The 24,545-nt window shown below is 46.8% G+C and overlaps 2 protein-coding genes across 3 annotated transcripts in view; one reads left to right on the forward strand and one right to left on the reverse strand.

Moving 5' to 3' along the window:
* Positions 1 to 11,202, forward strand: Smcr8 (SMCR8-C9orf72 complex subunit). 2 transcript variants are annotated; one of them, XM_027427283.2, is made up of 3 exons: positions 1 to 196; positions 514 to 2,869; positions 6,023 to 11,202. In XM_027427283.2, the coding sequence occupies exons 2-3, from the start codon at positions 519 to 521 to the stop codon at positions 6,474 to 6,476; spliced, it is 2,805 nt and encodes a 934-aa protein (XP_027283084.1). In that variant the 5' UTR covers positions 1 to 196; positions 514 to 518; the 3' UTR covers positions 6,477 to 11,202. The 2 variants fall into 2 exon arrangements, with proteins under 2 accessions (XP_027283084.1, XP_027283083.1); XM_027427282.2 differs by having other exon boundaries at positions 1 to 2,869.
* Shmt1 (serine hydroxymethyltransferase 1) overlaps positions 11,029 to 24,545 on the reverse strand; it is an 18,315-nt gene continuing 4,798 nt past the window's right edge. The window contains exons 3-12 of the mRNA XM_027427284.2: positions 23,241 to 23,386; positions 21,886 to 22,001; positions 21,215 to 21,375; positions 20,374 to 20,455; positions 19,225 to 19,437; positions 16,917 to 17,033; positions 15,201 to 15,323; positions 13,168 to 13,284; positions 12,442 to 12,552; positions 11,029 to 12,197 (exon numbers count right to left, since the gene is read on the reverse strand). Of these exons, the coding sequence (XP_027283085.1) occupies positions 12,025 to 12,197; positions 12,442 to 12,552; positions 13,168 to 13,284; positions 15,201 to 15,323; positions 16,917 to 17,033; positions 19,225 to 19,437; positions 20,374 to 20,455; positions 21,215 to 21,375; positions 21,886 to 22,001; positions 23,241 to 23,386 (1,359 nt within the window). The 3' untranslated portion in view covers positions 11,029 to 12,024. The remainder of the gene's footprint in view (positions 12,198 to 12,441; positions 12,553 to 13,167; positions 13,285 to 15,200; positions 15,324 to 16,916; positions 17,034 to 19,224; positions 19,438 to 20,373; positions 20,456 to 21,214; positions 21,376 to 21,885; positions 22,002 to 23,240; positions 23,387 to 24,545) is intronic.

The following is a 24,545-nucleotide window of genomic DNA, read 5'->3' on the forward strand; positions in this document are numbered from 1 at the left end:
GGTCACGCGACGCTGGTGCTTGGGAGTCATGTGATACCAAGATGGTGGTTCCGCGGTAGCTTCCGTGGGACAGTACAGTCCTAGGAGCCGCGACAGTTTCTGCCCTTAGGTCGTGGGGGAGGTCCACTTAACTCACTGCAGCCGCCGGCGACTAGAATTCAGGACCTGATCAGAGCTGGGGCTGTTGATGTCACTGGTAGGTTCCGGGGAGTGCTAGTGACCTCGGTTCAGAAGCCTTGCGCCGGCCGGGGAAACATCCGGAGAGTGGCTAGCCTCCTCCGTCATCTGGGCTTGCAGCTTTGGAGTTCACGAGGCTTCCCAAGGCTTCCCAGGTCCCAAACCTTGAGAATCTTCGGGGATTTGAGTTCTTGGGTGTGTGAGAGGCAGCTTAGGATCCCTGGACGTGCAAAGAAGGCCGCAAGAGCTTCGCTTCCTCATCCAGAGGTCGGACTTCCCCGCCGGCTAACCCCGCATTATTTTCCATTTCCTCTCAATGATCTCTCCGTATTTCAGGAAATATGATCAGCGCCCCTGATGTGGTGGCCTTCACCAAGGAAGATGAGTATGAGGAAGAACCTTACAATGAGCCCGCCTTGCCGGAAGAGTACTCGGTACCTCTCTTCCCTTATGCCAGCCAGGGGGCTAACCCCTGGTCTAAACTGTCCGGGGCCAAGTTCTCCAGGGACTTCATCCTTATTTCCGAGTTCTCTGAGCAGGTGGGACCCCAGCCCTTGCTGACTATACCCAATGACACCAAAGTTTTCGGCACTTTTGATCTCAATTACTTCTCCTTGCGGATCATGTCAGTGGATTACCAGGCTTCATTCGTAGGCCATCCTCCTGGTTCTGCCTACCCCAAGTTGAACTTTGTGGAGGACTCTAAAGTGGTACTGGGAGACTCTAAGGAAGGGGCCTTTGCTTATGTGCACCACCTTACCTTGTATGACCTAGAGGCCCGTGGCTTTGTAAGGCCCTTTTGTATGGCTTATATCTCTGCAGACCAGCATAAAATCATGCAGCAATTCCAGGAGCTTTCAGCTGAATTTTCCAAAGCATCCGAGTGCTTGAAGATGGGTAACAGGAAGGCATTTGCTGGGGAACTTGAAAAAAAGCTGAAAGACTTGGATTACACAAGGACAGTGCTGCACACAGAAACTGAGATCCAGAAGAAAGCCAATGACAAAGGTTTTTATACATCTCAGGCAATTGAGAAAGCCAATGAACTAGCTAATGTGGAGAAGTCCATCATTGAGCATCAAGATTTGCTGAGGCAGATCCGCTCATACCCTCGTCAGAAGATGAAGATACCTGATTTGCATCCTGGTGATACAGAACATACCCAAGGTCAGGCTGACCAGGTATCCACTACCTCTAACCCTGAGGAGTCAGCTAATGCAGACCTTTATACCTGCAGGCCGGCTTACACCCCAAAACTCATCAAAGCAAAGTCCACCAAGTGTTTTGACAAGAAGTTGAAGACCTTGGAGGAACTCTGTGACACTGAGTATTTCACTCAGACCCTGGCCCAGCTTAGCCACATTGAACACATGTTCAGAGGGGACCTGTGCTACCTCCTGACCAATCAGATTGACAAAGCACTTAGAAAACAACAGCACATAACAAATTTCCTCTTTGAAGACTTTGTGGAGGTTGATGACAGGATGGAGAAACAAGAGAATGTGCCCTCTCGGCACAGTCAGGACAGGCTGCCTTCTAGGCCTGTGGAAGAATGCCCCATTCCTAAAGTGTTAATTAGTGTTGGTTCTTACAAGTCCAGTGTGGAGTCTGTGTTGATCAAGATGGAGCAGGAACTTGGAGATGCTGAGTACAAGGAAGTGGAGGCCACAGAGTCAAGCAGTTTTGACCCCCAAGAAAACCTGGACTACTTGGATATGGACATGAAAGGGAGCATCAGCAGTGGGGAAAGCATCGAGGTTCTGGGCACTGAAAAGTCATCTTCCGTGCTGTCTAAATCTGACAGCCAGGCCAGCCTCACGGTGCCCTTGAGTCCCCATGTAGTCCGTAGCAAGGCAGTCAGCCACAGGACAATTAGTGAGGACAGTATTGAAGTCTTAAGTACCTGCCCGTCTGAGGCCCTCATTCCTGATGACTTTAAGGCCAGCTACCCAAGTGCCATTAATGAGGAAGAAGCCTATGCAGATAATGAGGGGACCATTCATTTCCAGGCAAGTGTCAGCCCACCAGAACTGGGTGAGACTCAGGAGGGCAGCTTGGAAAATACCCCATCCCAAATAGACTCCAGCTGCTGTATTGGAAAGGAGAGTGAAGGTCAGCTGGTTCCTCTTCCCACCCCAGCTTACACTCTTTCTGATGAGGATGGTGTGGTGAGCATCCCCCCACAGCGCTACAGGCAGAAGGACCAGGGGATCCATGTGGACGTCATGATGGAAAACACTGACCCTTCCCGAGACAACAGTTGTGAAATGTTCTCTGCTTATGAACTGGATCCAAGCTGCCTTCTGGGTAGCCGAGATGTTAGTAAAATGAGCCTGGATAACTACTCAGATACTACAAGCTACATGAGCAGTGTGGCCTCTACCAGCTCGGACAGAATCCCCTCTGCTCACTCTGCTGGCCTATCCTCTGAGAGACACAAAAAGAGAGCTGGTCAGAATGCCTTAAAATTCATCCGCCAGTACCCATTTGCCCACCCAGCCATCTACTCCCTACTTAGTGGGAGGACACTTGTGGTCCTGGGCGAAGATGAAACCATAGTCAGGAAGCTTGTAACCGCACTGTCCATCTTTGTCCCCAGCTATGGGTACTATCCCAAGCCAGTGAAGCACTGGATTTCCTCCCCTTTGCATATTATGGATTTTCAGAAGTGGAAGCTTATTGGCCTACAGAGGTAATTGTTCCAGTTGGTGGGGTAGAGCACTAGACATTAAGAAATGAAGCAGGTTGTTCTGTGGCCCCCAGGAAAGGGAAGCTTGCTGTCTGGACAATGAAGAACCCAACTCACTGTTCTTACCTTTGGCAAAGCACTCTTGATTTTGTTGCCTTCTCTGTCATGGGGAGGGGGTTCACAGTTGCTAAGTGATTGCCAGTGCTGGCCCCTTCCTGCTTCCATGTCAGAACTGTTTGGAAGAATTACTCTTTGTGTGTGTGTTTGGTGCTAGCGATAGAGCCAGGGCCTGCATATGCTAGGCAGACAAACTACTTCTGAATTTCCCATCCCCTGGGAGAATTTTTTAAATCATGAATTCCCAATCAGATTCTGAATCCTTGGGGCTGAAGACATGACTCGGGGGTTAAGATCACTGGCAATTCTTCCTGAGAACCTGGGTTCAATTCCTAGCCCCCCCCCTGCCCCCACCATGGCAGCTAACAACTACTGTAACTCCAAGATCTGACACCCTCACACAGACAGACATGCAGCAAAACACCAATGCACAAAAAATAATTTTAAAAAAAAGAACTGGAGTCTTGTTTCCGGTGCATTCAGAGAGTGATTGGATTTGAAGGTCTTATGTTCCTTCTAATTCTGGTTCACATTGGTGTAAAGAATTGTGGCTGTCACTGGGGAAGACATAGAACTCCCATAGCTTGTACTCTGCTGTTGTGTTTGTTCTGGAAGTGAGGAGTCCCAAGAGCTTGTCCTTCCCCCATTTGAAGTTAGGTGTTACCTTGCATTGGCTCATCCACACCAGTATTTGAGCAGGTCACTTCTGTGTTCTAAGAAAATAGGAAAATAGAGTCGACTTACTGAATGGTCATTTGCTGAGTGTTATGAGGTAAGTGAAGTGCCAACCTCTGCCCAGTGCCTGAATTACAACAAAATCCAGCCATGTTGACTCTGGCCCCCATACTGTCACCATGCCATCAGCTTAGCCTCTCTGAGGCTGTTTCCTTCACTGTAGTCAGCCAGCAGCAAGTCTGTTACGATAGCAGATTCCTAATCATTGACTAGTTTTTAAAGAGTCTCACCAGGAACCACCAGCTTCCCTGGCCCTTGATTCTTTCCCCACACACAGCCTTCTGCCTGGAAACAGGAGGTTGGATCAGCCACTGGTGAGTCTCCCATCATTTTAAGTGAATGCCAGGGAGAAGTGTGTGGCTTGCTAAACAGCAGTTGACAAGATCAGGATTGGTGGCTAAACAGGACCCAGTTCTAGTAGGAGAGAATGCATGGAGGCTCCTGGCTGGATGGCCTCCCTGGTTTGGATGGTAGCAGTGGCTTGGGGGAATAGGCTGTGTTCACTGTAATGGAGCACAAGGTCTGGGACCTGATTGTATATTTGGCTTCCTGAGGAAGAGTTTTATGGGGAACAGAAATGGAAGATGTTGGAATCAGCCAGCATCTGGGAGAAAGGAGGTGCTTATTTTGAATTTCAGGAAATGGCCTAGGCTGGGACATCACAACAGAGATGGAGGGTCAGACAGGTAGAACTGTGCTGAGCATAGTGGGGAGAGGAGCTGCACATGCTGAGCTCAGGGTTGCCTGGTCCCCCAGTGAGAGTAAAGGCAAATTAAATGTGATGGAGAAGCTGGTATGGATTTAGCAAGGCCCCCAATGGGGTTGGTAAAGGCAAGCCATTGAGGTACTAGGATGGGCAGATGGTGAGGGACCTCTCTCCAAACCTTATACTGTCCCCATGGACTGTTTCTCACCTGCAGGCGCCAATTCTCCCTGTTTTGTAGGGTTTGCTGTCCACTGCCACTGGTTCAGGGTTTAGGGCCTGTGTGAATGTTGCCATTTGAATTCTGAGCTGACCTTACCATGGTCTTCCCGCATTCCACAAGCCCCAGGTCCCACTCTCCTTTCAAGTGCAATGCACACATGAAGAGGAAGAAGACAAGACTCCAGAACATTCTTCATTGTAATCTCAGCTCCCAGGTCAATGCCTGGTTAGGTAGCAGATGCTTAATAAATAATTATGAAATGCACCAAGAAGGAAAAATTAGTTGTGCTCCAAGTGGCATTTCTTTTTGTATAGTGTCATGTCTTACATAAGCCCTAAATGTTAGAGGAAGGTCGTCTGTAAAATCTCGTCAGCTCTATTGGCTGGGCTGGTGGGGAATGCCTGCCCTTGTGGGAAGACTGCTCTAAAGGAGAGCTTTTTGGTTTTCTTGTGGTGCTGGAATGAAAACCCTGACCTGTGCATGCAGGCAGATGTTCTCCCTACTCTACCCACCTCCCCTTGAGGAAGGCCATTTTTATGTTTTGTTTTACTTTTAGAAGCTTATTACAGAGTTTAAAAGGGAGAGGCTCAGAGAACTGTGCTGTGCTGTCTGAACCAGGCCTGAAGGTCAGCCACATGGTGCACAAGAAGCCATCTGGCACAGAGGGGAGCATTACAGACAGCGAAGCTAAAGAGTTGGGAAGAAAAAGAACCTCTGCCTTTCTGAGAAACTTGGGTTTTTTTAGGGAACACCCTCAAAAGGCTGAGCAGTTGGCCTGTCCCACTTCACCCTTGGAACACATGCTGCTGGGCAATAGAGACAAAGCATGGAGGGAGATGCAGCCCCAGGGCTCTAGAGTGGAGAATTCCTTAGCAGCCACCACAGTGGGTGGGTGTGGGCTCACCATACTAAGGGTGATAGCAGCACCCACTGAAGGCCAGGCCCCATCCTAAGGTACTTAGTTTATCACTCTGGTGACCTCAGGAGGAACAGTAACAATGAGAAGTATCTTCATCTCAGAGACGAGGCTTACCAAGGGTAAAGGAGGTCGACTAAGCTAATAGCCCAGAGATGAGGGAGGCCTGAAAGTGCTTCAGTCTGGTGTGAGGGATTCCAGGGAGAGCAGGTGCTCCGGAAGCACCAGTGAATTTGCCTCACTCTGGAGCATCCATTTAGTCAAGTAATAGATACTTCAGAGGCCATCAGGAATCAAATTGCCCAGGGCCTTGGGAACCAAAGCATTTGAATTTCCTTTAAGGCCACTGTATGTTAGTTGGGTGGGAGTTAGTTTGGGGAGCATGAGCCTCATCTCTTAAGTATTTGCTTCCATTTTTCTAACCCTTGTCTTTTTTTCTGACCTTGACCTATCTTTTTTCAGGGTGGCCTCCCCTGCCAGTATGGGTACCCTCCATACCCTGAGCCGTTACAGCCGCTATACAAGCATCCTGGACCTGGACAGCAAGACCCTCCGCTGCCCCCTATACAGGGGTACTCTGGTGCCCCGCCTGGCTGACCATCGCACTCAGATCAAGAGGGGCAGCACGTACTACCTACACGTCCAGAGCATGCTCACCCAGCTCTGCTCCAAAGCATTCCTCTACACCTTCTGCCACCACCTGCACCTGCCTGCCCACAGTGAGGAGACACAAGAAGCAGTGGCCAGCAGACAAACCAGCTTCCTAAAGCTCAACCTGGGACTAGTAAATGAGGACATCAAAGTGGTGCAGTACCTGGCTGAGCTGTTGAAGCTGCACTACATGCAGGAGTCACCTGGGACCACCCACCCCCTGCTCAGGTTTGACTATGTCCCCAGCTTTTTGTACAAAATCTAAGGGTTCCAGCCACTGTGACCAAGACCTGTGACTGGGTATGGGGAGGGAGAAGGGTTAATGTAACTAAACAGTTGCCTGAGCTGGAGTGTCGAGCTTTCTGGTGTTAGCAGGAAGGAAACAGGTGGCAGTTGTGGTTCCCATCTCACCCTGGGCAGTATGTGAAGAGGGCCGAGCAGAGGTGGAGCCCATCTCTCTTGAGGTGGCTGGAAGAACTGCAGCTGCTCTTGGTTCCATGGGGAAGTGGCCGCCAAATAAGGAGGTGTCCCTAATTTTCCAAGAACCAGCAGTCTGGGCAGGAGGAGAAAGCTCTAGACCCTGTGGGGCTGGAAAAGATGCGTCTAAGTAGCCAAAGCCCAGATGACACCAGAGTGGCAGAATCAGTCTGGGAACTGTGGTGTGTGTGACGCAGGACAGCCATCGCCTCCATCTACCTCTACCAAGGCCCTTTACTTGGCTTCCTGGAGCTGGATAACTGAGGGGAGACCCCTGAACAAGGACGTGGAGGAACAGTGCTCTGGTCAGTTGGAGACACATCTGGGCTCTGGGTGATGCAGACCACAAGTAGCCCTTTGTACTGTCTTCCCCTCTGTCAAGGAAGTGCTTATTGAGTCCCTGGGGGTCATTCCTCATGGTGGTCCTGGATGTGAAGCAGATTTCAAACAGCTACAGCCAGTACAAGAACTACCTGGGGAGCTGTAGATGAAGCAGGTCATAGGCCATTCCCACTATGTATGACAGAAGCTGCCCACTGGCTCTTCTCAGCCATAACATGACCTTGGATGCCCCTGAAAAGGTCTGCAGCACTTTATTACCTATCCTGGAGGCTGGGGCTTGGTGACAACTGAGTTCTGACTGGAACTTAGGCTCAAGGTTATCCTGTACCAGCTCCTGGGTGGCTGTCTTTATAGTTCCTGTCTGGGAGGCAGTATACACCTCCATCCTTACAATCATCCACATGTCTCTTTTCCCTTCAAAGAACTTTGAGCCTGGGAGGGAGGCACCTTCTGGTCCCCACCTGACCCCCTGTTGGCCATCGTCGTGACCTCCCTGGGACTCCTGTTGCAGCTGCTCCTGTTGTGCTCCATGGAGTGCTTCTCACTATCTTGAAAATGTGAGACCTATTTAAAAAATGTTTTCTCAGCCAGGCCGTGGTGGCACACACCTTAAATCCCAGCACTCGGAAGGCAGAGGCAGTTGGATTTCAGTGAGTTCAAGGCCAGCCTGGTCTAAGTTCCATAACAGCCAGGACAGAGAAACCCTTTTTTGGGAGGGAAATGTTTTCTCTCTAAATAGAAGCTCTGGTTGTTACTGCTGCTTTTTAATTTGCTATCAAAGCAAACAAAACCCTGCAGTAAATTGGACCTGGATCAGCCCTGTGCATGCATCTATTAGAAGCTGTGTCCCCTACACTCAGGTCTGTCAGCTGGCCACATCACTGAAGTCTCTCACAAGAAGGAACCCTGTAGAAGCCAAGTAACCAAAAATGGCTTGGAACATGCCATTTTTGTGTCATGTTCCTTGCCCAGGTCTTTGACACAAGGTTGCAACCTGTTGGTTCTGGTCCATGGCTTTAGTCATGGTCCCCATTTTACTTTAGACAGAATATGGTTTTGCTTCTGAGTTTTTGACAGAACCAGAATTTTGTCACTGTGTCTGTTACATGTATTTACCGACACTTTAGCTGCTGTGGTTTCTCTTCACGGGCTCCTTCATCTGCTATTGCTTCTTAGTGTTCCAAATGCTACTTTGACTGGTTGGCTAAGTGCCGTTTCCTCAGGCCTCCAAGGATGAATGTGTTATGGAGTTCAAGAGCCAGGCTGGGAAGTGGTCAGTTGCTGGTACCACAGCCTAAGCATGGGGACTCGAAGGTGAACGCTGTTCCCTGCACTGAGAAAGCTGGATGAGCTGCAGCTACTTTGGCCTTCTGCATACTGAAAGCACAGACTTGGGCGGACTCAAGTGGAGCTCCAGGTACCAGGTTCCTCCCTGGCATTCAGAAGACAAAGTGACCCAGAAGACAAAGCCAAGCCTGATGTGGAGTGGGTGGAACAGTCTTTGTATGGCAAGTGTGGAAATGTCAAACAGGTGCCTCTTGAATGGCTCCTCACTAAATACAGACTGACAAGGGAGTTGTTTTTGAGACAGGATCTCGTAACCCAGGCTGAGTTCAAATTCAGAATGTACTAAGGATAACCCTAAACTCTTGATCCTTCTGCCTCCACATCCTAATTGCTGAGATTATAAGTGTGTGCCACCAGTACCAGTGTCTAGATTTAGACTTTGATTTTAAATCTTTGTTGTGGTGATTTGAAAGGATCACTTAATGCGGAAAGCATGTTTCCTCTCGAGATGAGTCACAGGGACTGAGTTTGAACAGAGGCAGTTAATGCTTTGCTTCTCTGCTTTAGAGGGCTGGGATCTTCCAGAAGAAGCATATGTGTACTCCTCTGTGCTGTGAAGACCTACGCAGCAGGACTCAGCTCCTTAAATCTTCATGTGGTCATTTGGTGTGGTGGCACACATCTCTAATCCCAGCATTCAATAGGCAGAGACAGGTGGCTCTCTTGTGAGCTAGAGGTCACCCTGATCTGCACAAGTTCCAGGCCAGCCAGGGCTACATAATGACATCCTGTCTTAAAGAACAAAAGGTTTCCACCTGAAGTGTTAGGCTAGTAAGGCTTTTGTTTTTTGTTCTTCTGAGACAGTCTAGTATAGCCCAGACTAATTTGTAGCTAATCTGTAGCTAAGGTTGACTTTGAACTTCTGATCCTCCTGCCTCCACATGCTAAGATTGCAGGACTGTTGTGCCTAGACTACACGGTTTTGGAGAATGAACCCAGGGCTTCATACATACTAGGCAAGCACCCTACCAACTGAGCTACATGCCTAGTCTGGCTAATTTAAGTTATACTACTAAAAACACCTCATAGAAAGATAACAGAGCTCTTCTTTATTCCTGTCATTTTGAGTCCTGGCACTAAAACTGGTAAGTCAGGTTTATTTCAACTTGACTGCCAAACTATTATTTCCCTTCTTTTTTTAAAAGCTGTCAGTTTAAGACCCATTCAGCTGAGCTGGTACATTGTTCTACCAATATACAAGTCATGCTGGTGCATTACTTACATTTACGTGCTCCACTGTTGAGTTTAGTCCATGGTCTTCTATACAATGTCGGGGACACATGGAACACACTGGCTTGAGTTGCTACCTCCTGCCTCACCATTTCCCTTCAGTAGAACCTTGAATTAAAAATGTTTTAACTCAGCCTGGTGGTGGTTCGCTGGAGATTCGCTGGGTTTGAAACTGCCTGGTCTACACAGACCCTATCTCAAAAACAAATGTTTTAACCCCTCCATGATTTGCTACTGAAGTTGCTTTAGTTACTCTGGAACTGGACTTCAGTCATACCTGATCTGACCTTTAACTCCTTTACTTTAGATCAGTCGCAGTATTTAAAGTACAAAGGATTTCAACCCCATCTAAATTAGTTCCCATCTCCTAATCTTAGGAAAGCAGGAGACCTCCCTTCTCCTTTGCTAGGTATCAAAGCCAGCAGTGCTATGTGGTACTGGAGGCAGAATTTCTAGATTATCTTGTACGCATCTTGGCTACCCACTAGCTTCGCTCAGTCCATGCCACTCCCCAGCCTGAGTGCTACTTATTGGACCAATGTCCTGTGCTACGGCCACCATGGTTTATCTCCCAAATGGTTGGGTAGTAGTATCGGACCTAGTCAATGATGATGTATCATCAGGTATGCAAGGCCTCTGGAGGTACCAAATCCTCGTGGCAGTAGGCCATCCAGGCTTTCTACTTCCCTAGAAAATTCCTAAGAAAGTGCCTTGGCTTGTACTTTGAAACAAATTAGCCAGCTTTCTGGCTTTACTCTAATACTGTGATCAAATGGAATTGTTAAGGGACACACTCATACTTAGGCTGCAGAAAGATTAGATTTATTTTGCTCTGAAAACAAAGCTTTGTTTGAGCTTAAACTTGGGCCCACTAAGCTTTGGGAAGAAACAGCAGGAACAGATGAGGTGTAGCAGTGGGAAAAAGCATCCTACAGTGTTGATCTACTGGTTTACAGTGCAGGTCCCCAGGAGGCCCTACTTGGAGCTGTATAGTTGTCTTCAATGAGGCAGGAATTAAGACTGCTAAGGTGTGCAGTGGCCCCACAATCAGAGATGAGGGGACCAGTATGACATCACACCCCATGGAAACAGACACAGCTGGCTTCACATGGTGGAGACAGTACCAACAACGGACCAGCTCCCAGGAGTCTTAGCCAAACTATCTTATACTGGACAGCTGGAGCTACAGGCTGGACTGAGGCACATAGCAGTTAGTGAGCAGCACAGTCTGCAATGAACTTTTGCTATTTTCTAAGAAGCTATTTTACTATTGCATGTCCCACCATGTCTGTGAATAATGTGTTCCAACCTGCAAACTGCACAGTACTGGAACCAGAGCACTGCTGATGTGACCGTGTCCCACAGGCATTATACACAAAAGTTTAACCAGCGTAAATGCCAAACAAATAGTATGAGGAGTGTACTTTTTAAGATATTAATTTATTTGAGTTCAGATATTTTTAAAATATAAAAACTGGTTGTATTTTTTAAAGCTATAATTCTTGTAGACATTCTGTGGGTAAAAATTTGATTGTGCATATTAAAAAGTCACCAATGGTTTGCAATGTGAGAAATAAAGACTCTTTGGGAAGGTGGCATGTGGGTTCCTAATTATAAGAAGGAGCTGGTTATCTCAGGAAAGTAGAACACAAAACCTTTGGCCTCTGCTGATTCTCAAACCAGAAAGAGATTTGCACTTCCATAGACAGCCAGTTCTACAAGGCTGTTTGTGTCGTAGGCATGAACCAAGGGCATCATACAGACTGCCTATGTACCTCTAAGTGACACCCCTAGCCCTTCTATAACATTTCAAATTGCTGGATCCCCTGGAACCATAGTTACAGATGACTGGGATCCATAATGTGGGTGCTGGAGATCAGGGTCCCTCTGGAAGAACAGCTGAGCCATCTTTCCAGCACCCAACACTAACTCTTGCTTATGTACCTGCCACAGGGCCCACTGAAAAAGGAGAAAGAAGGATTCTGGAATTTTTTATTTTTTTTTAAGATTTTATTATTTATTATGTCTGCACACCAGAAGAGGGCACTAGATCTCATTACGGATGGCTGTGGTTGCTGGGAATTGAACTCAGTACCTCTGAAAGAGCAGTTGGTGCTCTTAACCTCTGAGCCATCTCTCCAGCCCAGGATTCTGGAATTTTTAATAGCTCTGCCTCATACTGCAATCAATAAGTGAGATCAAATGGCTACACAGTACTTTTTTCCAGTACAGTTAATTATATAAAGCTGCTGAGAAGTGAAGTTTCAGAATTTTTGAACTGATATCAGCCTGTCAGAAACACCTCCAAAGCACAGTGCTGCTACAGGCAGCTTGGTAGTCGAGAGGGCATTTGGTCCTGGAGCAGTCCTACCCTCGTGGTAGATGCTGGCTGTGCTAGCTGCTGGCTGTGCTAGCTGTCAGACATCAGGCAGGCCAGGTAGGGAGAAGCTGGAAGCAAAACTCTCCACGTCTTCGCGAAGAGTCCTCACAGCACTCTGGTACTTCTCATCACCTGTCAATTTCTCCTTGAACTCTTTCAGGGTGGCCTTCACAGCCATGTCACCCTGGATCTGCAGAGTCAACTCGATCCCTGTGCAAAAGACAGTGAGTGCCATGTGGGACTTTCTTCACCACATATCCTGCTATAACTCATAGGTGTCAATGTTCCCCTTAGGTGATTGGGGATTGTATCCCTTGGCAATACACTTTTATAGACCTCATACAAGAGGAATCTGTAGACCAGCTTTCACCAATGGCTGGATCTTAGCTATTAAACCACATGAGAAACTCCACACACAAGCAAGACATTTGAACTTCCAACACCTCACCCTTACCTCTATGGATAAAGTGTGCAACTTTTTTGAAGTCTTCTTCCAAAAGTCCACGGGATGTCAATGCTGGGGTCCCCAGTCGAAGTCCACTGGGCCGCAATGCACTCCGGTCACCTTTGAGACAAATAAGGTCCTGAGCTGTGCCAAACACACCACTGAGCCCACAATTAAAAAAAACAAAAACAACAAACAAACAAACAAAAATGGTTGGGCAAAGATCCTGGTCTGTGGATCCCAGCTTGATCTAGCAAGGAGGCAACTGACTTAAAAACTAGGGTCTGGCCGGGCGTTGGTGGCGCACACCTTTAGTTCCAGCACTTGGGAGGCAGAGGCAGGTGGATCTCTGTGAGTTCGAGACCAGCCTGGTCTACAAGAGCTAGTTCCAGGACAGCCTCCAAAGCCACAAAGAAACCCTGTCCCGAAAAACCAAAAACCAAAAACAAACAAACAAAAAAAACAGGTCTGAGGATAAAGAAGCATATGGGTCACTGTATTAACCTGTGAAAAGTAGTCCTCTGGTGTGGCTCTGGGTCTCATAGGAGAAATGCTACTTGTTTTAGAGTCTCTGCCTCTCTCACCAGCTGTGCCACTCAATTTGCCTTCTCCTTTCTGCCCTTCCCCCACCGTGGTCTGTCTCCCAAGCTGAATCCTTTCCTCACCTGCAACACGGACTGATGGAAATAAATGCAGGTAGGAGGGCTGTGGAAGGAAACCATGGAGGAGTCTCACCTGGGCAGGTATTCTTGTTGCAGGCGATAGAACAGGCTTCTAGTACCTTCTCAGCCCTTCCACCATCGGTACCCTTAGAACGGAGATCCACTAGGATCAAGTGATTATCAGAACCACCTGGAAACAACATTAGATAAAATGGGATACAGAAGGTCGACGACAAGCGGTATGGAAACTTCTGGCGAAACATCTGGCAGCTTCTCTAGCCCACACTGCATGTGCCATATCATGGTAGAGACCCACACAGGCTGAAGAGCACTCAGGTTTTCATATTCTGTGACAAATGACTCTAGGTAAATGTTCTACCACTGAGCCACACCCCCCAGCCTTTCTGAAGCAAATTTTAAGAGGCTCCTTCTGGGAGAAGCATAGTGTTACATGCTTTCAATCGATCCCACCATTCTGGCAGAGGCAGGTGATCTCATGAGTTCAAGGCCTCAGGGAGTTCCAGGCTAGCCAAGATGTCATAGTGAGACTTTTATCTCAAAAAACCAAAACAACCAAAAGAGCTCTGTTTAAGTAGCACCAGAGGACTTAGTAGGGGTTCAATTATGCAGATGGGGGTAGTGACCACAAGGTAGGAAGCTTTTGTTCCAAACCCCATGAGGCTGGTAAAACAGACTGAACATCCTTCATCAAAATGCTCAAGACCAGAAGCAGTGTTTGGAGATTTGAATTTTTTCACATTTTAGAATATTTGCTAGACCTTATTGATTGAGCATCCCTAACACAAAAATTCTAATAAAAAAGTTTCATTAAAACTTTCATAAAAAACTTTTTAGGCATCTGGTTTGTGTTCAAAGCCTTCAGATTTCGAAGGAGATATCCTTTTAGTGACATAGATAATGCTAAGATTCAGATCTCAAGGGCTCTCTAAAAGTTTATGGTATTAAAGGCTTGCTCTCTAGTCCAGCATATCAAATGGTAACAGAACCTGTGAGAGACAGGCCTGATGCTGGGCACTGTGCTGTATACCTACAGCATACCCAGCATTCTGGAAATGGAGGCCAGCCTGGGCTATATAATGAAAAGACACTCCTCACAATCTAAAAGACAGGCTTAGCAGGTCTTTAGGTCACTGGAGGACTGTGGGATCTCAGCCCCTTCTCTTTCTTGTGTCCTGGCTGTGAATGGAGGCCAGCCTGGGCTATATAATGAAAAGACACTCCCCACAATCCAAAAGACAGGCTTAGCAGGTCTTTAGGTCACTGGAGGACTGTGGGATCTCAGCCCCTTCTCTTTCTTGTGTCCTGGCTGTGAGCTAAATGGCTGTGCTCCACTACAAGCTCCTACACAGTGATGTACCTGCCCAAAAGCAAAAGGGCTAGTTGGGTTAATCTACTGTGAACTGGACCAGATACTCCAAAAGTAAGTTTTTGTGTTAAACTGATTATCTGGGGCACTTGTTAAAGACAGCTGGCTAACAGATGAGGGCAGTGATAACAGAATTTTCTGGACCAAGCCTGAGGTCATAAACTTTCATTAAACCATGTGTGGTCTTGGAAGACCATTGTCTCACTTCAACCCCAGGCTGTGCTACAGGGATGATTCTAAAGACTCAGCTTAATCAAGTCTGCAGTTCCACTTCCATCAGCTAACATACTGGAACCCCAGGGGCCCAGGTCAAAAAAATGACTGGTATGTATCACAAGGCTGTTATGAGAATCATATTTTATACCCAATACTTGACAGGATCAGGTAGAGCCTACTGTGCCCTGGAGCATGGATGGTGTGAGCTATCACCAAATGGAAGAATGATGGCTCTGCCACCTCCAAGTGGGTGACAGCTATAACCTGGTATCTCTCAAGTGAGTCTTCCCAGACTGTGCAGAGTCCCCAAATTGGGTGTCAGGTGGTAGCTACTAAGGCACATAGAAGGGACGGACCTACAGCTGAGGGTATGCTCAGCTGTCTGAGGTGGCAAAAATCATTGCAGTGGTGGTAGACCACACCCTGACTAGATGAACTAATAGGCAAGACTTCAATATTCCCACCCAAGAGAGGTCAGCCCAGAACTTTGGGCATTAGGGTACCTGTGACTATTTTGTAGCCTAGCTCTTTGAGGGCCTCAGACAGAATCTTGCAGTTGGCCACCACCTGGAGCTGGTAGATTTTGAATTCTGTAGTCATGGCTTGCTTCAGGGCCACAGCAACACCTGGACAAGGAGACAGATTTAAAGACAGGTGGTGACTCAGGAGCAGACCTTGTTTTCAAGGAATCCGGTGTCTGGATTATTACACCCCTCCCCCACGTGCCAAATTTTTATATCTATATCTATATCTATATATCTGTTCTTTGACAATGCTAGGGATAGAAACAGGATCATAGATAGTTGTGCTACACCACCATATTGTTTTAGCCCTATAATTACCCTGCCACCCTCTTTGCAGACATCACTGAAGCCACTCCTCAAGGTGATCTTATCTCTAGGGATGAAAACCCAGTGGAATCTGATGGATGGATTTAGTTCATTTCATGCCTGATATATGGAAATGAAATCTCTGCATGAACAAAATCAGTGCCTTGTGTGTTGTAATGCAACATTCTGAGCTGTACCCCCAGAAGGGATGACCTGCTTGGCCCGTCACCACTTAGTGCACTGACACCCTTTTAATTATTCCTGCGGGCTGTTTGATTACAAGACACAAGAAGCATAGCACCACGAAAAATGCACATACTTAAGCCCTGGTATGGAGCCACCATGTCTGCTTGTGTAAACACTTGGACCAGCATGACCAGCATCTTAGGGTAGCAGGGATTATGAGAGCTAAGCATACAAGCACAATAGGGAAATCTGAATACCTGCCCAGGGCCCACTGCATCCCATGCTCCACACCTCTGGCATCCTCTGTGCTCCACCAATGTGCTGTGTTAAGCTAAACTGCTTTAAACTCAGAGATCTGTCTCTTCCTTCCCAATGCTAGGATTAAAGGCATGTGCCACCATGCCTTTTTTAAAAAAAATGTGTATGAGCGTTTGGCTTGCATGTTTTGTCTGCATTACTTGCATGCCTTGTGCCTGCAGAGACCAGAAGAGGGTAATGGATTCCCTGGAACTGGCATTAACAGATGGTTGTGAACTCCCTACAGATAGTGGAAATTGAATCATGTGCTATGGAAAAGCAGCCAGTTATCTTAACTGTTAAGCTATCTCTCAAGCCCCTGTATGCTGTTCTTTCCAATATCAGTGTACACTGATGTCTTGCCTAAGACATCCCACCTTGTCCTCAGTGCCTCAGTACAAGCAAGTGCCACTGCCACTGCCAAAATGACAGTGAGATGATTCAGACTGTTACAGGTTATCAATAAGCCATGTGTCCAAATTGAGGGAAAAAGAAGAGGGCCTGTAGGGTTTCCACAGAATCCAGGAGTTACCCCTGTAGCCAGGGTTCAAGGTGCAAGAGTTATAAAGTGGGAGCCTACACCCCCACAGGTGTGGGATTAATGGAAAAGAAGCAGCTTGTCCTGTAGGATTGGGCCACACTCATCTTCAGACATCTTCCCTGCCACAGAGTGTAGCCTAAGGGTAGCCAGATCTGAGTAGAACAGACACTTCTGTCCCGTCCTTACCTTGTACTACTTTTAACTACCTCCCTTTCTGTTGTACAGACATTTTCTCCTAAGTTCCTGCTCCAGTGTGGAAGTTCAGGAACATCTTTGAAGGACAGGCAGGATGAGAATTAGACTCCATGGGGCTGTGATGGCTAGTAAGCAACCCCAGGGCTCTACAATAGACTTGGTGGCATTACCAGCAATGGCATGGTTATGGGGGCCTCCCTGTAAGCCTGGGAACACAGCAGAGTTGATGAGTGACTCCAGCTCATAATGAATCTCTTTGCCAGTCTTGGGGTCCACACTGCGCACACCTGGTAAATAAATTACAATGTTAACAGACAGACCAGTTTCCTTTGCCTCACAGTCAAACTGATATGTGCAGTCAGTCCCACCTCAACCTGGACTGCTTTGTAGTGAAAGCTGTTTAACAATGCTAGAGCAAAAGGTCCATACAGATGGACCTTTTGAGTCAATCTTGCTTTTTAGTCTTGGCTAGCGTAAAACTCACTATATAGACCAGACTGACCTCAAATTTAAGAGATTCATCTGCCTCCCAAGGGCTAGGATTAAAGGAATGAGCCACCATGCTTGGTCAACTTTTTTCCTTAATTAAAAAAACACAACTCCATCGAGTGTATAAGGTGCACACCTTTGATCCCAGCATTCAGGAGGATCACTGAATTTGAGGCCAGCCTGGTCTGCAGAGCAGGTTCCAAGACAGCCAGGGCTAGACAGAAAGCCTGTTTCAAAAACAAAAAACCCATAAATCTATTATTGTGTATGGGCATGATATGTGTGTGGACACACATGTACTATGGCAAGTACCATCGTAAAGGTCAGAGGGCAACTTTGGAGTTGGTTCTGTATTTCCATTCCACCTTTATGTGGATTCTGGGGATTGAACTCAGTCACTCAGCTTGTGTGGAAAGTGACGGAGTGAAAGTATGAAGGTAGTAATGCTCAGATGACTATTTGTGAGAAAAAGTTAATAGTAAAGGTAATTCCTATTCAATGATAAGTGTCACTAACACCTACATTGTAAGCCAAAGAACTGCCATAGGAGCAACTCACTGAATCCCCAAAATCGTCTGGAGGCATGGGTGCTATGATGGCACACTCTCCTCTAGAGAAGAGGAGACAGAGGCTGCCTGTGGCCCAAGATGACACAGCAGCAAAGAGGCCAGATCTACTCTGACTGGCTGAGGGTCAACAAATCCCACTGCACACACCAGACACACCAAAGGTCTCTGTGTTAGGTGACTCAAATACCAACCCAGAAACCTAGCTTGTGCCTCACACCTATAATCTGATCACTGAGGGGCTGAGACAAGAGGATTGTGCTAAGAATGAGACCCTGTTTCAAAACCAAAACAAGCAAACAACAACAAACCCAACAACTCCACACCAAGCAAGATGGCAAAGGTCCTCCAAGGCCACAGAACCTGGGAGACTAAAGTGGGACCTAACTAGGACTTGCCCTCAATAGGGAGGGGTGGGCTAAGGCAATAAGATCCCACCAGTGTAATACACACCGGAGGGCTAGTTTATCTGCTTCTCCAAAGCTATGGCTACATAACTATTGATACAACTTTCACCATTGTAGCAGCTAGAGATTCAGGGGAAAAATGCAGAAGTAGGATGTAAGGTAGTGAGAAGAGAAATAACTTACTAAAATGATGAAACTTATACAGAGGTTATTTGTTTCTGTTTTATGCATGAAACATGAGTCTGAATTACCTAGCACTGGCGGACCTAGAACTTAACTTCAGTAATCTGCCCCTAAACTTTCAGCTGTCTCCTGCCTATGCCTTCCAAGGTGCTGGGATTACAGATGCATGCATGCAACCATGCATGCCTCCTGTATCAATGTTTTATAGCTTAATTCTTGTTGCATGACAGTGTGTTAGTCTCATTGTCACCCTCCGCCTTTCCTTTGACAAAGTCTCGGGATGGCCTCAAATTCCTATCTTCCTGTTTCATCTTAAGAGCTGGGATTACCCACTTCCAGCACACATTAGTCTTTCCTTATGAGGGCATGGAGATGGCTCAGCAGATAAAAGTGCTTGATGTACAAACCTGTCAACTTGAGTTCAACCCCGGCATCCCACAATGGAAGGAGAGAAACAACTCTCAAAAGTTGTCTTCTGACCTCGACATTTTGGTGTGTGAGTATCCCCATCAATAATAGCATTAAAAAAAAAAAAAATTCTCTTTGACAAATATGCTAGATCATAACAAGTTCATCAAAATAGCTGCATTCTAGAGCTACCCCACCCTTCCTCCTGTGTGGAGGGTCAGATGAGCAGGACACTGGCTAAGCCCCTTTCTGTCACACACACTGAGGCCAGAACTGTGGCTTGAGGCTTCTTACAAAGCCCATCACTACTCTTTCCTGATGAGCTCTTCAAGGTACAGAATCCTGATCTTTTCCAGAAGTCACAGTCCAGAGTATTATTCCTGGTTTCTTCCACCCTTTGCCTGTCCCACCAGGTGGGAACTTACCCTTTCTGTAGAATATCATACCAGCACGGCAGCCTCTCAGGGTTTTGTGGGTTGTGGTGGTCACCACATGGCAGTATTTAAAAGGGGAGGGTATCACACCAGCTGCCACCAGCCCACTAATGTGTGCCATGTCTGCCATGAGATATGCCCCATTATCATCAGCAATCTTTCGCAGACGTGCGTAGTCCAGGTTCCGAGAGTAGCAGCTGGTCCCTGAGACAGAGGAGACATGGTAGTGTCAAAGATTCCCAGGGCAGCTGATCTAGTCTCTGATGCACAGATGTGAAAGGAGACCCACCCCATCTTTGAGGACAGAGGTGCAATGTGGTCTGTAACCATCTCTGAGCTAAGTGTGGTAGTACACACCTTTAATCCCGGCACTGGGAAGGCAGAGGCCAGTGGATATACAATGAAACCATTTCAAAAACAATCAACCAATCAAACAAAATAAAACCACCCCTGTGCTTTTATACATGTTAAGAAAAGCCTAAGGCTTGAAGCACTGACCCACTAAGCACTACTGATGGCAAGCTGTTAAAAAGTCTTGTGTGAGAGGGACATGAACAATGTCTACCTTACCCTCATATGGTCAATAACAAAACCAAGTACAAGTTCACCGTGGGAAACCAGAGCTTATTGGGTTTGCTTTATGGGTGAGATTAGTGACAGAAGTGTAGGTGATCCAAATGCAGCTGTCCTGGAAAGTCCTGACCAGCATAGACGGCTCCTCCATAACAGAATTAAGAAAGCTCCCTTCCCCCAGGCTTCCCCAGACTAGATACTCTAGCCCCTTATGGAGGCCACATGCACTTAGGGCAGAACTGCAGATGGCTGGGGGAAGTAGCCTGACACTCATGTGAGGGTTCAATGGCCCTTCTGGCTCCCTCCTTTTAGGAGGGCAAATGTCAACCATCCACAGACCCAATCAAGATGGACCCTTGAAAGCAGGCACAGCTGACCTCATGAAGATGGCAGCAGTCTGGCTAGAAGAAAGGCTCTTTACAGTCCAAGACTTAAAAGGACAAAGTAATTCTGTCTCAAGTCCTGAGCTCTGCACAGTGAGCTGGAGGATGGGATATCTATCCATCTTTCTCTGTAGGACACAGAGGCCCTGCCCAGGAACCAGGCTGCTCCCCACTTGCCACTCACCTGCGACGATCAGCTTCGGGTGAAAGAGGCTGGCATTCTCCTCCAGCTGGTCATAGTTAATGTAGCCAGTGTCTGGGTACACCTGTCGGGAGCAGGAAGACACAGGCTTGGCTACTCCCTCTGGTCACACAGTGACCCCTGCTCACCCATTTGAGACAATTCAACCTGCCACAACACAGACCAGGACCAGGGGCAGGGCACTGGCTGAGGCAGAAGGATTGTCATGAGTTCAAAGTCAGCCTGGGTTACAGACTAAGATACCAACTAACCAAAATAATAAAGACAAGGGCTGGAGAAATTCTTCAGCAGATACAAGCATTTGCTGTTCTTGCAGAGGACCCAGATTTGGTTCCTAGCACCCACACACATGCACACTCCAGTTCCAAGAAATCAACACCCTCTTCTGACCTCTTCAGGCATCAGATACACACATACCTGTTACATATGTGTACACACACACACACACACACACACACACACACACACACACACACACACACAGAGGCAAATACTCATACAACCAAAACACACCACCTAGAAGCTGCTAGTATTGATGCTAGAGCTAGAGATAGGGACACTGCCTATTGATTTTGGTGTGCCACCAGCTGTTGCTAGGAGTCTGGCTATCTGATCTTTTCTCAGGCATAGCTTCCATCATGTCATATGGAAGCTATGCCTGAGCTTCCACTTTCTTGGCAGTGTGCCAAGAGCCTGGAGAATCTTTGGGGCAAGGAGGTGAGATCTAGTAGAAGGGGCTGCAGCAGTGCTGTGTAAATGAAATGACTTATCCCCGTGGGTGCCAACTCATAAGGAAAGCTCTGAGGAGATACACACTCCCTACCTTATAAGGCATAGATTCAAAGAAGATAGATGTAGCAGAGATTTTCTTCTTGTCTGTCATGAAGCCATGAGTCAAATGACCTCCATCTGGCAGGTCTAAGCCCATGATACGTCCATGGGGCTCAACCAGGGCAGTATATACAGCGAAGTTTGCAGGGGAGCCTGAAACAGGGACAAGAGAGAGGTCATGAGAATTTCTACCCATGAGACACAAAGTGGCATCCAGGAGCTTGGCTACTACACAATCATTCAGCAGGCTATCACCATGATTTTCCTGAGCCTTAGAAAGTCCCACTGATCCCAAGTCCCAGTGGAGAATGCTACTTGGGAGGGGAGTGCGGAGCCTAAGTAGGTCCAAGGGCAATAGAGATGGATGTACACATTCCTTGGCTTCTCTCTGTTATTTATGAGGAGCTTTTTTTTGGGGGGGGGGGGGTTTCGAGACAGGGTTTCTCTGTGGCTTTGGAGGCTGTCCTGGAACTAGCTCTTGTAGACCAGGCTGGTCTCGAACTTACAGAGATCCACCTGCCTCTGCCTCCCAAGTGCTGGGATTAAAGGCGTGCGCCACCAACGCCCGGCGAGAAGCTTTTTGTAGGACTTGACTTGGTGGCTGTAACACCATAGAGCAAGGCCTATGGAGCTACGCAGGGTCTACATGGATGCAATGATCACCTGAATAAGGCTGGACATTGACGCCCCAGCACCGAGGATCCAGATGATAGGCCTGCAATGCACGCTTCTGACACAGTGTCTCCAGCTCATCAATGAACTCGGTCCCACCATAATACCTGTAAAAGGAAGCATGGTCCACCATCCACGTTGGGCCCAGTCTCTGTGCCTAGCAGAGATCAAAGTTGCCTAGGGTGGGCAGAGTATGGGTAGATGGGTGGGGGAGGAGTCCTGGTGGTGCACACCTTTAAGCAATACTTGGCGGGCTGAAGCAGGAGGAGTTCCAGGCTGGCTGGTGCTATATACAAAGACCCTGTCCCAAGAAAAAAAAAGAGAGGGAAAAGAAACAAGGGTACCTCAGGACAGAACACATTGTATTCTTTGGAGGCTCTCCTTTTTCCTGTTCCCATTGGAACAAGCAGGTGCAAAAACCACTGTCAACTTCTATATTTTGTTTGTCTTATAATGACTGTGATAGATATATAGATAGATAGGACCGAGCTTATGCTATGCAGTGAGATTCTGAAATTCTGTCCCAACAAACAGGTTTCAATGTGGAGAGTGTCAAAGCCAGTGGCAGGAGACTTGCCTAGTGTGCATGAAGTCCTAAATTCAACTCCCAGCAAGCACCACCAAAGACAACAAAAAAAGATCAGGCATAGTGGTGCATGCCACTTGAGAAATAGAGGCAGGAGGAGCAACACAAGTGTGCAGCCAATCTGGTCCACACACCAAGTTGTATGACTACATAGTAAAACTCACAAAATACCCAAAGTTTCAAATTTTGAACCACTAGTTTCAGATATAGACTGCTTGAGCAAAGAATCAAGTAGAAAAATTAATGAAAAACACTTTTGATTGAAAGCATTTTAGAGGAGGTATATTGAGCCTGCAATACAGGGTTTTTGTTTTGTTTTTCCACTTCCTAGATGCAAAGGTTCTCAGAGCAATCCACTCTCTGTAACTTTCTCTCAGGACAATGACCTTTCCTAGAGCCTTGACTACATCTCTCATAGACAAGCCTGCTCATAACCACTTGAACCCAGAGGGACGAGGCCAGCCTATTCTACAAAGGTCTCATATAGGGACTGTTGAGTGTGACAGCTCTAAGAAAGATCACAAAATCCCACCCAAGCCGAGAACTGGAGGAGTCACATCACAGAGCAAGAAGGGAAGACAACTAGGAAGCTACAGGTTTTTGAAAGTTACATATTAGTTGAAAGCCAGGAATTGTAAATTAAAACCACATAGCACTTGGAAGGCTGAGGCAGGAGAATTAGGGCTAAAGGTCAGCCTGAACCACATAACAAGAAATAAAAACAAATGATCAAAGCAGGACTTTAAGAACACTCACTCACCTTTGGCCTGGATATCCCTCAGAGTATTTATTATTTAAGCAAGATCCCAGGGCCTCCAACACAGCTCTGCTGGCAAAATTCTCTGAGGCAATCAGCTCCAATCCAATCCTTTGCCGATTGTTCTCTTTTTTAATAATGTTGTAAACCTTATCAGAAGAAAACAGACATGAGGTTGGAGGGTAGCCCAGTTGCTAGAGGGTTTATCTAGCATTCATAATCCCTCGGGCTTGATCTCCAGTATTGAATAAATTGGGGAGGGTGGCACATGCCTGAAATCTCAGCCCTCAGGACGTAAAGTGGCAGAATCAGAAGCTTCAAGATCACCCTTGGCCGTACAGAGTTTAATTAGAAAAACAGCAACAAAAATAAACTTAAAACAAAATGAACAGGACCTGCTGGCAAGAATCTATAATCTCAACATCTGGGAGTAAAGGTGGATGACCAGAGGCTCAGGGTCACCCTCAGTCAGATAGCAAAACAAGGTGAAGTGAATGACCAGAGGCTCGGGTCACCCTTAGGTAGCAAAACAATGTGATTTAGGATCATGCCTAATTTTTATTGTTTGTTTGCTGAGATGGGCTCTCACTATGTGCCTTGGCCAGCCTGGAATATAGTCCCGGCTGGCTTCTAATTTAGTGATCTACTTGTCCCTCTGCAGCATTAAAGGTATGGCCACCACCAGCAGCTAATTTTTAATTCTATCCTTACATTTTACTAAGTTCTTATCTCTATAAACCTTATTCCAAAAAAATGTTTTAGCAAATACAGCAGAACAGAAACTCCACTAATGGTTGCCCATGGTTGGGAAATTGAGAGAGAATGGGGTAGTTGCTCATGGATTCCTTGGTATAAAAATGTTCTATACTTCACTTTGAGTACAGATGCTGCTGGACATAAAAATTTCTCAGCTTTTGAGAGAGGCAAAGCACTAGGCACCAAGTAGATACCACTTCAAGCTTTGAACAGGTCTCTTTTCCTGGCTAGAGAGATTCTGAACTCCACTCCTGATGCTGCAATGCCCAGTGAGCCCATGACGGGATACAATCCTGACTATCCTGGGGATACGATGACTACCATGTTCCACACTGACAAAGTCTGGATATGTGACAGGCAAGGAGTAGACTCAGAAGTTTGACCTATTTTCAACTTATGTGGATTTATTAAAACATAGTTTACGTGTAAATTGAGGACCATTAAATGCTAGCACAACAGAATGGTACAACTGAATAATAAATATATCAACAAAATTACTATAAAATCAAGTTGCTTTTAAGTATATGAGATCGCGTCTGTTCCTGGGCAATG

The sequence above is a fragment of the Cricetulus griseus genome, chromosome 7, assembly GCF_003668045.3.
Source record: "Cricetulus griseus strain 17A/GY chromosome 7, alternate assembly CriGri-PICRH-1.0, whole genome shotgun sequence".
NCBI classification, from domain to species: Eukaryota; Metazoa; Chordata; class Mammalia; order Rodentia; family Cricetidae; genus Cricetulus; species Cricetulus griseus.